Raw genomic sequence first — 13,101 nt, forward strand, 5'->3', positions numbered from 1 at the left:
CCCAACTCCTTTTTCTGCCTGGTTTTAGTTTTGGCTAAAGACTGCAGCCATAATTTTGGTGTCAGCAGAAACAGATGGTGTGCTTTCGGTAGAAGCCGAAAATTTGTGCTTTGTCCTGTTTGTCTCCCTTCCTCCCCCTCCCCTCCAAACAGGATCTGCCAGCCCTGCTCACCTGTGGGTGCTCCCCCCTTAGGCCTATTTTACAATCCCTGGCAGTTTAGGGTGTAGTCAGAACAGGAGAGATTCCTAGTCACTCCTTCCCAGGTTGGCTCTACCCTCGAAATTGCTGCCATAATCTCTAGTGTCAATCTTGTCAGACTGCCACAAGAGATCACAGCAGCCATTTTTGAAGACTAGAGCTGACATGGGCAAGAGTGGCTGAGGATCGCTTGTGCCCTGACTGGACCACAAGAGATTGAAAGGTATTCTGGGATAGTGGAGCTACTCAGCTAAGGTCCCTGTGTGCAGAGCGTATTTTGCTTGGAGGTAAAATATGGTCTTTCAGTATTTAAATAATTATACAAGAGTTGATTCATAAGTCACGGCAACTATCTTTTTTTTTTCCCTCAAAAATGCACCAGCAATGGAAATCTAATATATATGTTTAAAACTGTGTGACATGTACTTCTTAATGTTGTCACCAGATGAGAAGTGTGTGCAGCGGTCTCTGTTAGGGGAGAGGCAAACATGACATTTGAAATCATCATTTTATTGTGGCATACAGTGACATAACATAAATAACACAGTACAAGTACAAACTGTTTAACTGTTAACATCCTTCAAAGTAGGCTTCAGGTTGTCTTGTGTATCATCCAGTTCGTGAGGGACACACTGTGAATGCACATTATTGCAAGTCATTTATTACTCGTTTGTTAATAAAACAATGATTTCAAATGGTATGTTTTTTGCTTCTCCCCTACCAGAGACCGCTGCACTCATCCCTCATTTGGTGACAACATTAAGAAGTACATGTCACACATTTTCAAACGCATAAGATTTCCAGTGTTGGTGCATTTTTAAGAGAAAAAAAAAATACCATAGTTGCCATGACTTATGAATCAACCCTCTTATATTTTGCCTTGGATACTACAGTATTTGGGGGATTCTAAAAAATTTTTAGGCTCCGTTGCATAAGATGAAGATGCAGCGTTTTAATCAGACTTGTGGTACGAAGAAGCTAGTTTCTATGAGGAAGGAAACTGCAGGGATCTTTTTTCACATTCGCTACCTGCAAGACTATTGAGTTGCAGCTGGACAGAAGTATTACGTTTTTTCAAGGATTACTTGTTTTTTTAAAATAAGGTTCTCTCTGTGCTTATGTACCATAACATCTCGGACCCCTGAGGAAGGAGTGTTTCCGAAACACAGACTGTGTTGGGTCCTGTGCACTCATACAAGAGAACCATTTTTCTGGAATGCTTCATTGTATTTCTTCCAATAAAGATAAGACTTTTATACCTTGCACATCATATCTGCAGTTTTTCTCCTTGTTTTGTTGATTTTTTTTTTCAAGCACAAGTACCGGTTACATCACACATGCACATATGCGTGCAATGTCATCATATCACACCTACTCATGCTCGGAGGCCCTCCAAACACGGCTCTAAGTTTGAGGAGAAGAGGTTCGTGGGGCGGGGCTCGGGCAGAAAGGGGCATGACTTGGGCAGAACAGGGCTGGGCTGGGTGAAACTTGGCAGGCCTGGGGGCGGGGCCACGTGTCCGGATTTTACAATCGTAAAATCTGGTAACCCTACTCATGCTCCTTTACTGCTCAGGCCTGCTCTACTACATGCACTTGAGACTTCAATTTAAGGCTGAGTATCAACAAGACTGTTTTTTTCCTTAGCTTCCACAGTGACTAGCCAGGATATGTTAAGCAATGGAGCAAGCAGAATAAGAGAATACCCAACAACAGAAGCAATCAGTTGGAACCAGAAACTACGTGGGCCCCTAGAAGGGGAACTCAGAGATTATGATGTAACAAGACAGCTGGTCTTACCTAATGTAGTCAGAGTCCGACTCATCAGATGCACTTGGGCCAACTTCTTCAATAGTGAATACGACTCTGGACCCTTGTTCTGACTCTAGTGCTCTGCTAGTCTCATTTGTGGTTGTCTGCCGGTGTGTCAGAGGTGGGAGTTGTGGCGTCCCCGAAAATCGCCTTTTGATGGCACTTAGAGGAGGCATTAAACTGGTTGTGCCAAGGTCAAAAGGTTCTCTTGACCTCTACAGGAAAAAAAAACAAATACATAAATAAATGGGTGGGCATTTTATTATCATTCCAGCTAACATTTAAAAACAAAAGAGCACTGTCTGAGGATTTCAACTGGGTGGCAGTCTGATATTTTATTTATTAACCTGTCCTACCCAAGGAGCTCAGAATGGGTTACAACTCAGGTATTCAAGCATTTTCCCTCTCTGTCCTGCTGGGCTCACAGTTTATCTAATGTACTTAGGGCAGGGGTAGGCAATTCTGGTCCTCAAGAGCCGGAGCCAGGTCAGGTTTTCAGGATATCCACAATAAATATGCATGAGATAGATTTGCAACTCAAGGAGGCAGTGCATGCAAATCCATCTCATACATATTCATTGTGGATATCCTGAAAACCTGACCTGGCTCCGGCTCTCGAGGACTGGAATTGCCTACCCATGACCTAGGGCAGTGGAGGATTAAGTGACTTGTCCAGGGTCATAAGGAGTAGCATGGGATTTGAACCTACAACCTCAGGGTATGGAGACTATAGTTCTAACCACTATGCCACCCTTACTTCTAGGTCAGATGAATATGAGAGATGTTTCGTAGGGTGGTAAAATGAGAAGCAAATGGGTATAAGAAAATATATACACATTACAAAGCATTATAACACAAGCTGTAAAAATGCCACAACAAATTGCCAGATTGGCACCATCTATCTGCAGCAGACCCAAAACAGCTCCAATACCAACAAAGATATCAACTCGGTCCTGGAATACCCCCTTGCCAGTCAAGTTTTTAGGATTTCCACAATGAATATGCATGACAGAAATTTGCATTCACTGCCTCCATTATATGCAAATTTCTTTCATGCATATTCATTGTGGATATCCTGAAAACCTGACTGGCAAGAGGGTACTCCAGGACCGAGTTGAGAAACACTGACCTAGTATACCCTACCCCCACCCCCAAACAGCTTTGGAACTGGGACATAACTATATATATATAATTTTTTTTAAAGGAACATGATACTTTTTTTCAATCAAAATACATTTTATTGATCAAAACAGAAACTTGAAAAATAGTGGTCAATTTGATGTCCATTTACACCACATTTAAAAAATGTTGATACCGCATAACATCTGCATGCTGAAAATGCAATACTAAAATTATATAGACCACCAAATACAAATTAATTTGATTATATTTTTAGCAGGTTTAATCCTTCTGTTTTGACAGTTATCTGTTTTCTAAAAATGGCAGTATATCAAATTCTTGAATAAACACTGCCGTTACAATATGAGGAAGCAGTGAATTGTAATGAGACTCCATTACCCAAAATTTTGAGGTGGTTTAGCAGTGCAATGTCGGTTCCCTGAAGCAGTATAGAAACGTGGCACGTCGGAACCAGTTAACCTGAAGTTAAGTTTTACCATCTTAAGTAATCTATTCAAGATATAGAGCTTATAGCCAATCAGGCAATCGCAAGTTTAACATTCACCGTTGTTATAGTTCTGACACTGTATTGAACAATGCGATGATTGGGTGGTGAGGCGGTTACATCTGCCTTCATGTCTCTGAGCATTAGTTTCAACAGCAGTTGATGGACATTTGCCTCTAGTTCACTGTTAAAGGAATATAGAGTGACTTTTCTATATTTTTTTGTCAGCAAAGGCAACAGCTGTTAAGGTTCCCAGACTTAGATGAATAAGACAATATTAGTTGACATAAGGCCAAACTCAACAACTCCAAGGAAGATCTTCCCTCCCCATCCCTACTCACTCAGCAGACTCTGATGGAGGCTCCCATCACCAAGCCCTTTGTTGGTTTGAAAATTCTGAGAACGCATGTTATATACTTGAATCTTAAACAAAGGCCAAGAAGTCTCAAGGTTATTCTTTCATGTTTAGTGTTGCAAGCATTATATTTGGAAGAGACAAGCCAAGATAGCTCCCTTTCATCTGCTCTTATTTAAACCAGGTTCAAAAAAGTAACCTATATTCCCAGGCTTCTCCACCCCCCCTCATAGAATATAGTCCTGGGAGAACTCAACCCTGTCAGATCTTAGAAAGTACTGATACGGTACGGTATCAATTCAGTAGATATGGTACGGTACCGATACGGTCGAAACTTCAGGCAGACATGGAGTTCCCTATGATTAGGGGGCCCAGGGCAATTATTCTGAGTACCCATGCCTAACACAGGTCCTGCTAAGCCAAGTCATACCAGGATGGGGATTGACCAGCTAAGACCAGGTGCTATGAGCAGCAGAAGAAAACAGTAGCAATGATCACCCAAGTCTGTAATATACCAGGTACTCACCACTTGAGGCTTTGAGTTTCATCCCTGCTCTGCTCCTTGTGACCCTGAGCAAGTCACTTAATCCCTCCAATGCCTCAGGTAGCATAGTTAGATTGTGAGCCCGCTGGGACAGTTAGGGAAAATACTTATGGTACCTGAACTTCTCCAAAGATAGGAGAGTATACAGTATACTACTGCTACAATTTATTATTTCTATAGCACGCAGCGTTGTACATTAAACATGCAAAAGACAGACCCTGCTCGAAAGAGCTTACAATCTCATGATGACAGACACACTGGACAAAACTGGTGAATCAATTGCGTAATTTTAGTATTTATATACCACTTATAACCTAAGTGGTGTACTGTATATTCAGGTACTCAAGCATTTTTTCCTATCTGTCCTGGCAGGCTCACACTCTATCTAATGTACATGGGGCAATGGGGGATTAAGGCCCAGATTAAGGCCTAGATGAATCTGGCGCCTAATGTCAGGCACCTATTTTGGAGGTGCCCAACTAGATAGGCGCCTATCTAAATTGATTAACAAGCTCAATTAAGCTTTTTAATCAGCAATAATCAAAACTTAGGCGCCTATCAAGAAAAAGCGATTTTGCAATAAGGTGCCTCTAAAAATTTAGGCGGCCTTCAAAAAAATAGGCGTTATGCACATTAGGCATGGCCGTGGATACGTGTTAGGCGCTTAAACAATCACATAGGTGCCTAACTTAGTTGTGCCTAGAGCTGGCCTATTTATTGGGTGCCTCCAAAATAGGTACTGCTCAGCGTGATTCATTAAACAGCACCAAGTTTTACTTGAATCGCACTGAACATTGCCCATATCGGCACCTAACTTTTGGGTGCTTCTTATAGAATTTGCCCTTAAGTGACTTGCCTAGAGTCACAAGGAGAAGTAGGATTTGAACCCACAGCCTCAGGGTGCTGAGTCTATGGCTTTAACCACTACACCACACACTCCCCACATGTGGCTCCTGTAGGGAAATACAAAGGGATGAAGAGGCGGAGACAGGGCTGGATTAACCAATAGGCCCAGTAGGCACGTGCCTAGGGCCCTAAATGGTCAGGAGGGCCCGATGAAGGAGGGCATTAACATTGTTTTTCCAAACGGCGATGGGCCCCTCCAGCATCAATCGGCAACACGGGCCCCCCCCTGATTGGCAATGCGAGCCCCCCCAAATCGGCAACACAAGCCCCCTCCCCTCGATCAGCAATGCGGCCCCCCATGGGGGTGGGGCGGGGCAGGGGGCCCCTAGGCACACAGTGTACTTGTGTGCCTAGGGGCCCTCGATGAATTAATCCTGCCCTGGGCGGAGAGGGTAGAGGACTACAGAGGAAGTGACAAATGAATATGGTGGCTTACAAGTTGGTAGGGTTAGGATTTAAATGCAGCTTTGAAAAAGTGGGCATTCAGTCTGGATTTGAATACCGCCAGAGACAGAACCCAATGTACTAAGTCAGGCAAGTTGTTCAGGCATATGGCGCAGCAAGACAGAAGGGACAGAGTTGGCAGTAGAAGAGAAGGGTACAGATAAGAGAGGCTTGCTTGACAAACGGAGTTCTTGGGGCAGAAATGAGAGAGGGAGATATTGAGGAGTTGCAGAGTGAATACACTTGTAGGTTAGTAAGAAGAGTTTTAACTATATGCGATAGCGGACGGGGACCCAATGAAGTGACTTGAGGAGAGGGGTAATGTGAGCATAATGACACTGGCAGAGTAGGAGGCGTGTGGCAGAATTCTGAACAGACTGAAGGGGAGAAAGATGGTATAGCAGAAGACCTGCAAGAAGCAAGTTGCAGTAACCTAGGTGAGAGGTGACGAGATTGTGGATGGTCTTGGCAGCGTGCTCAAAAGTGACGTTATATATAAAGAAGCGATAAGTTTTGGCGGTCTGTTGGATATATAAAGAGAAGGAAACAGATGAGTCAAAGATGAGTCAGAGGTTGCAAGCCGACGAGATAGGGAGGATGAGAGAGTTATCCACTGAAATAGAGAATGGAGGAAAGGGAGAGGCAGGATTTAGGAGGAAAGATAAAAAGTTCAGTGTTGGCCATGTTTAATTTTAGATGGAGGTGAGACATTCAGTTAGCAATGTCAGAGAGGCAGGCTGAGACTTGGGCCCAGATTCCCATATAAATTTTGGGTGTAAAGAGGTAAATTTGCAAATCGTCAGCATAGGAATGGTTCTGGAAGCTGCGGGAGGAGATTAGAGCACCAAGGGAGGAAATGTAGATAGAGAAAAAAAAAGAGGTCCCAGGACAGAGCCCTGAGGTATTCTAACCAAAAGCGGAATGACAGCAGAGGATGAAAAAGATCTGGGAGGAAAAACATACACCTTGAGCTAAGATAGCAAATAAACATTAAATGGTGCCATTTAAAACAACATTCCCATTGAGACTAGCTGTAAATTAAAATATTCTAATCAAGGCATAAAGTAAGCTCATGCATTTGAGCTGTTCTAAATCCTGCCAATTAAAGATGTGAGTTCAGGATTAACACAGCCTGCTTGCGCAAAGACTGCCATGTGGGGCCAAGTGACTTTTTATTTTCTTATTTTGATTTTAATGAAGACTACAGGGCATAATATTACAAAGGCAATTACATTATTAAGAAATGCTCCCAGGTTGCCTGGTACTGCAGTTTAATAGGTAACTAATACTTCAATGAGCGCTTCATTTTGTCTTGCCTTGTCAGCGAACTACGGTTACAGTTTCAGGCAGAAAAGGCATTGCACTTGTTTTGGCAACCACTGCTAACGTAATGCAGGTCAGCGTGCCCCTATGCCACCTCCTTCATTTACCAGCACTGCAAAAAGATAAGCAGTAGATTATATATGAAACATGAGCAATCGAAAAAATAAATAAATAAATAAATCAAATGCCAGAATAGCATCTGTTTGTATCGCCCATAAATATGGAGAGAGGAAGGCAACGTAACAGGTTTAAACACTGCATTATGGTATTTCTCTTAAACAAAAGTACACTAATATCTTTCTTTAAATAATCCTAAAGAATCTTATAATATAGAAACATGATGGCAGATAAAGGCCAAATGGCCCATCCGGTCTGCCTATCTGCAGCATCTACTATCTCCTTCTCTCCCTAAAATATCTCACATGCCTGTCTAAACTATAACTTAGTTTTATAGACTGAGTCATCAACCAAGAGGAGCTCGACTCGGTTAACAATAATGTAATACATAATACATAAACTTGGCAAGGAAAAGTAGACTGAAATAGTTAATTTCCAAAATGTTTGGCATACAAAAAAGTTTTCAGAACTTTCTGGAATAGAACAAAAGAACCTAAACTTCTTAATGTAAACGGTAAAGCATTCCAGCATTCGGTTAATTTAAAAGCAAAAGAATGACTAAATCTCTTCAAGGTTCTGTTTTTACCACTGAGAGAGGGAAACGCTTTCTTGAATTCAGGCACACTTTATCTCCACCACCTCTACCGGAAGACAATTCCATGCATCTACCACCCTTTCTGTAAAAAAGTATTTCCTTAGATTACTCCTGAGCCTATGTCCTCTCGTGCCAGAGATTTTCTTCATTTGAAAAAGACCTACCTCAAGTACATTAATGCCACAGAGATATTTAAATGTCTCTGTTATATCCCCTCTCTCCCGCCTTTCTTTCAGAGTATACATATTAAATTCTCTAAGTCTGTCTCAAGTTTCAAGTTTCAAGTTTATTTCACTTTTGATGAATCGCCTATTTCAAATTTCTAGGCGATGTACATAATATAATAAAGAAACTATAACATAATAACAATAAATTTCAATAATAACTAACATGAAAGATGGGAAAGAGGGTAAAGTTACAATAAAGGGTGTAGAAAAGAAAAAAAAAAAAAATAGGGAAGAACAAAAGGTAGGGTAAAAGTTTACCAAGGCACATTTCATAAATATTAATTAAAACAGGAAAGAAAATTTAAGAATTTTATAAGTTAAAAGCATCCTTAAACATACGCTTTATGCAGTAGTGGAGTAAGGGGAGTGTGGGGGGAGTGGTCTGCCCCGGGTGTGGCCTTGCTCGGGGCGCTGGCACCCCTCCTCCTCTCTGCCCCCTTCCCACTCTTTCCCCTGCTGTGTGAAACCCTGTCCCTTCCCCCGCCCCACCTTTTTAACTTTGGCGTGAGCAGCCACCAACTTGCTGCCTGCGTCAGCTTTGGTGCTTTCTCTGACATCACTTCCAGGACCCGCGCCTATTAAGTGACATCAGAGAGAGAGCACCACAGCTGACAGCAAGTTGTTGGCTGCTTGTGCTGAAGATAAAAAGGTATGGGAAAAGGGGCGCACGCGCATGGCAGGGGGGAAAGGAAGAGGGCGGGAGAAGAGCGCTGCTCACCCTCGCTTCGCCACTGGCTTTATGCCAAAGACCACTAAGCAATTTTGTAGAAGCCCCTTAACATTATAGTTTAGAGTGGCAAATAGTCTGTCTGCAAATGTAATGTGACAGAAAAGAAAAAGTGGGTAGACAAAGAAAGAGAGAAAGGCATACATAATGTGAAATGTGAAAAGTATTCTGGCAAATTTACATAAAGTGCCTGAAGCTCCCTCTTTGTCCTTGCAGTTCTCCTACTCTTCATTCTGTGCCGTTCAGCTCCAGTCCCTTACCCCTCCAGGTCATTCCGGCAGCAAATGGGCTCATGGCAGCATCCTAGGTGTTTGCATCAGGACAATTTAATGGACACTCCTATATGTTTTCACATAACTGTATTTTAAATACAAAGAATGGGTAATTTAGTAAATACTCTGCAAGTACTCTTACCACATGCAATTGCTGTAATTTTCCAAAGAGAAATGCTTCAAACAGTTTTTCTTTGAAAATGAATGTGTGCTTTAGGCCAGCTTACGGGTACCCTGCAAGCTTTACACCTGCCATTTCTGCAGGCGGCCAGGGGAGGGCGGAGGAGTGAACGAGCACACGTTCCCTTGCACAGAAGCCAACTTTTCAAAATGACTGGAGTGCTAAACCTGTCACAAATTGTTCTCCTTGGACAAAGTGAAGGCATTTGCTCTACATGTGTTTTGGGATGCTTGACTACCCTTAGCACTCACAGAACTGACACCTATGTTCCCCTGTACATGAACCATCCCACTCCCCTCATCATCACACCTCCTTCTAGCTTGGCTAAAAGTGCTCACACTGTGGAAGCCCATGCGAACATCTAGCCAGATGCAAAGTGGGAATTTTCAGCCAGGCCAATTTACCTAAATAAAATCACTGTCTAAATCTGTGGTTTGGAAAACTGGATTCTGAGCAATTAGTCTGCAATTGACCCTGTGTGTGCCTACCCTTCATCAATTAGTCAATGATTTGTATTTTAATGAGTCTCTAATGTTGTTCACAACCTCCACTATAACTCATAATTTGGGTCTACCACCACTATTACTACTAGGCATACACAGCATTGTACACAAACACATAAGAGACAGTCTCCTGCTCAACTGAAATTACAATCTATTCAAGACAAGCAGACAGTACAAATAAGAAATTAGAATGTTTCATTTATTAAGGGAATTATTAAAAGTACAACACATGGTTATCCCTCTATCCTGGAACTCCCTAACCCCTACTTCCTCCAGATCCTCCCAAATTTTTAAACTATCCTTCCCTTCCATAAAAGGTATTTCCCATGTAGGCAAACTTGGGTCATCCCTTCCCTTTAGAATCACTGAGATCTGGAATAACCTCACCTCCCCTCTCCGAACCTCAAGCTCCCTCCAACTCTTCCGCAAACACCTAAAAACCTGGCTATTCTCAAAACTGTAACACTTCCCCCCTCTTAGGCCTCTCACCTTCCCCCTTTACACCTAACTCTTTAATCTCTCCACTGTAGTTCCTTTCTCATCCTTCTTCCTGTAAACCGTGCCGAGCTCCGCATTCGTGGAGATGGTGCGGTATATAAACCCAAGGTTTAGTTTAGTTTAGTTATGGTTATCTTTTATTTGATATATTGCTTATCCTCTGCAGATATCAAAGAGGTTTACATTACATTGACTAGTAAGCAGGTATTCTAAGTATTAAAAAGGGGAATAAAGAGTTAAGAGTTAAAAGCCGCTTTACAAAGGTAGGCTTCCAGCCAGAATTTGAATAAGGCCAAAGAGAGAGTATGAAATCCTAAAGGATCATTGATGGTGGAGCAGAACAGCATAGCACTGACCTGCTGGACATTAAGCATAAAATATGACCTCAGATAAAGACCATACAGCCTAGGGGCATAGCTACAGGTAGGCCTTGCCTACCCAATTTTGGCTCAGGCGTGAGCCTTTGGTGGTACCAGCATGGGTCCCATTCGTAGCAGTGCTGTACGTGCAAGCCTAGCACCCTCTCCTCCAAGGAAGGGCAAATTATCGCCTGCTGCAGCCTTAGCTCTAAAGGTAGGGGGCAGGCAGGGCTCGATTGCACACTTACAGTTTTGCACTCCTCCAGGGCAGACCTGCTCCCTTTGGTTATAGGTCTGCCCAAAATTGGCTGTCTAGCTAAGCTACTGATATACCCTATTAGTCTGCTCACCCACAGCAGCTACTGATCTCTATAATTCCTTCCTCTCTGAGACCACTGTGCAGGTCATATACTTTCCTGAATTCAGATACTGTCCTCATTGTCATCACCTCTACTCTGAGCTGTTCTACGTATCCTCTAGATTTTCCACAAAGACTCATTTTCATCCTATGACCCCCCTCAATTCCAGAGTCTCCTTTCCATTGGAAGAGTCCTTCCTCGTGTGAATTTAAACCTTGGAGGTATTTACTACTACTATTAATTATGTCTAGAACACTACCAGATGTACGCAGCACTGTACAGAGTCACAAAGAAGACAGTCCATGATCGCATGAGCTTACAATCTAAACAATCAAGACAGACAAACAGGATGCCAGGGTTGAGATTACAATTAGAGGGGATGGTTAAACTACTGGCTAGGGTGGTGAGCAGAGGGTAGAGAAGAGTAAGGTTACGAATTGGCGGCTATCTGAAAAAGGTGGGTTTCCAGTCTACTTTTGAACAAGGGAAGGGGTGTGGCAGATGGACTCAGGTATTTAAATGTCTCTATTACATCTTCCCTACTACATGAATACCTGTGAGATCCCTAATACTCTCAAATCTCTCTTCATCTAAAACTGGAATGGAAGGGCTGCTAAAATCTTACAGTACAATCTCTGATGTATCTTACTCTTAATAAAAACCAAGTGCTAATTGCATTCACTACTGTGGGAAAGACCGACTTGGAGCAGCATGGAGGCTTCTTAATCCTGACAAATTTAGAAATAAGTATATTTAGCAGATAAGTTAATGACTCTGCTGGCTCGTATGTCCCATTACTCCACAGGCAGGTTAGACAGTTGCCCAACCATGCATGCCTCTACAAATGTGAAAGTTAATTAAGGTCATTTGCTGTTCTAAGACTTAACCGTCCCTTCCATCGCCATTAAGACAACACAGTTGCCAAAAAAAGGAATCTTTTAAAAAACCTTTCATATCTTACTGGTAGGAATTCTCACTAAAACATTCTTCTTCTGTATATGACTCCTTAGTTTACATCTTTCCAAACAGTTCCCAGAGAAATTCTCAACTATTCCTTGGCTCACTAGCAACCCCTGGCAGATAAAGAGAGGATCAAATCTAGAAGAGTATGATGTGCCTTGAAGAGAGACAGAAGGTCTAAATCAATGTCAGAATACCCTCCTGCTCCTCTCCTCCCTGTCATACACTGTTTTTGGAAAACAGTTTTAGATCCCCTTGTCATCTAACATCATAGCAATTAGGTTTCGAAGGGCAGAGGCTGCCCCAAAACATCCTCGGTGGATGAACCTGTGGTCACAATCAAGTTTCAAGGTTTAAACTGGCAAACAAGAATAATAATTTTGCTCAGTAAGAGCCCATGCTAGGCATTAACCAAACTAACCAACTGTTGGAGGCTTTCATGCCACTCAAGGAGACTTCCCCTCCTCACCCACGCCAATGAGAACTCAATGTTTACTTGTTTTCCCTCACTCACTTCCAGTTCTCCTGCCCACCCTTACTTGGGACTCCTACATGAGACAGCAGCAGCTCTCCACCTAGTCTTGAGCCAAAATCTACCGGCTGCTATCCATTTGTCATCTTAAATGGTTGACCTATCTCCTAGTAAAAATGACCAGAGTTCAGCAATATACTAGGTTAACAAGTTAGTCATAGTTGAGGGGAGGGAGCAATTTTGAAATTATATGAGCTGCTTGTACTTCATACATCCAAAACTTATTTGAAGCCCTTGAGCTGAATCATTTGAAAAGTTAATTTAAAAGCTTCTGCTTATGTAGATGACGTTTCAAGAGCTCCTGAGTAGTGAGGTTCTGAAATTACTGACCTAACACACGTTTATTAGAGATTACATATTGGGAGAGGGCCAATATCTTGAACCAGGAAGAGAGAGAGGTGATATTGTTTAGGGATGGCAAAAAGCCAGAGTATAAACTTAAGCTAGTTATTGCTGAATGCATGATAAGTCTTGAGTCATAGTTCCAGGAAAGTCCAAGTAGTTGTATTATTCAATAAGGCTTTTCCAACATTGTTTGGTCAAGTGGCTATGCCAACATTGTAG

General features: G+C 42.3%; 1 protein-coding gene across 1 annotated transcript in view; it reads right to left on the bottom strand.

Annotated features, from left to right (window-relative positions):
• The window catches only part of PDE4C (phosphodiesterase 4C), a 707,892-nt gene that overhangs the window by 483,603 nt on the left and 211,188 nt on the right, over nucleotides 1-13,101 (bottom strand). Inside the window, exon 3 of the mRNA XM_033954582.1 lies at nucleotides 2,000-2,226. Within this exon, the coding sequence (XP_033810473.1) occupies nucleotides 2,000-2,226 (227 nt within the window). The remainder of the gene's footprint in view (nucleotides 1-1,999; nucleotides 2,227-13,101) is intronic.

This window comes from Geotrypetes seraphini, chromosome 8 (genome assembly GCF_902459505.1).
Source record: "Geotrypetes seraphini chromosome 8, aGeoSer1.1, whole genome shotgun sequence".
In the NCBI taxonomy this organism is placed as follows: Eukaryota; Metazoa; Chordata; class Amphibia; order Gymnophiona; family Dermophiidae; genus Geotrypetes; species Geotrypetes seraphini.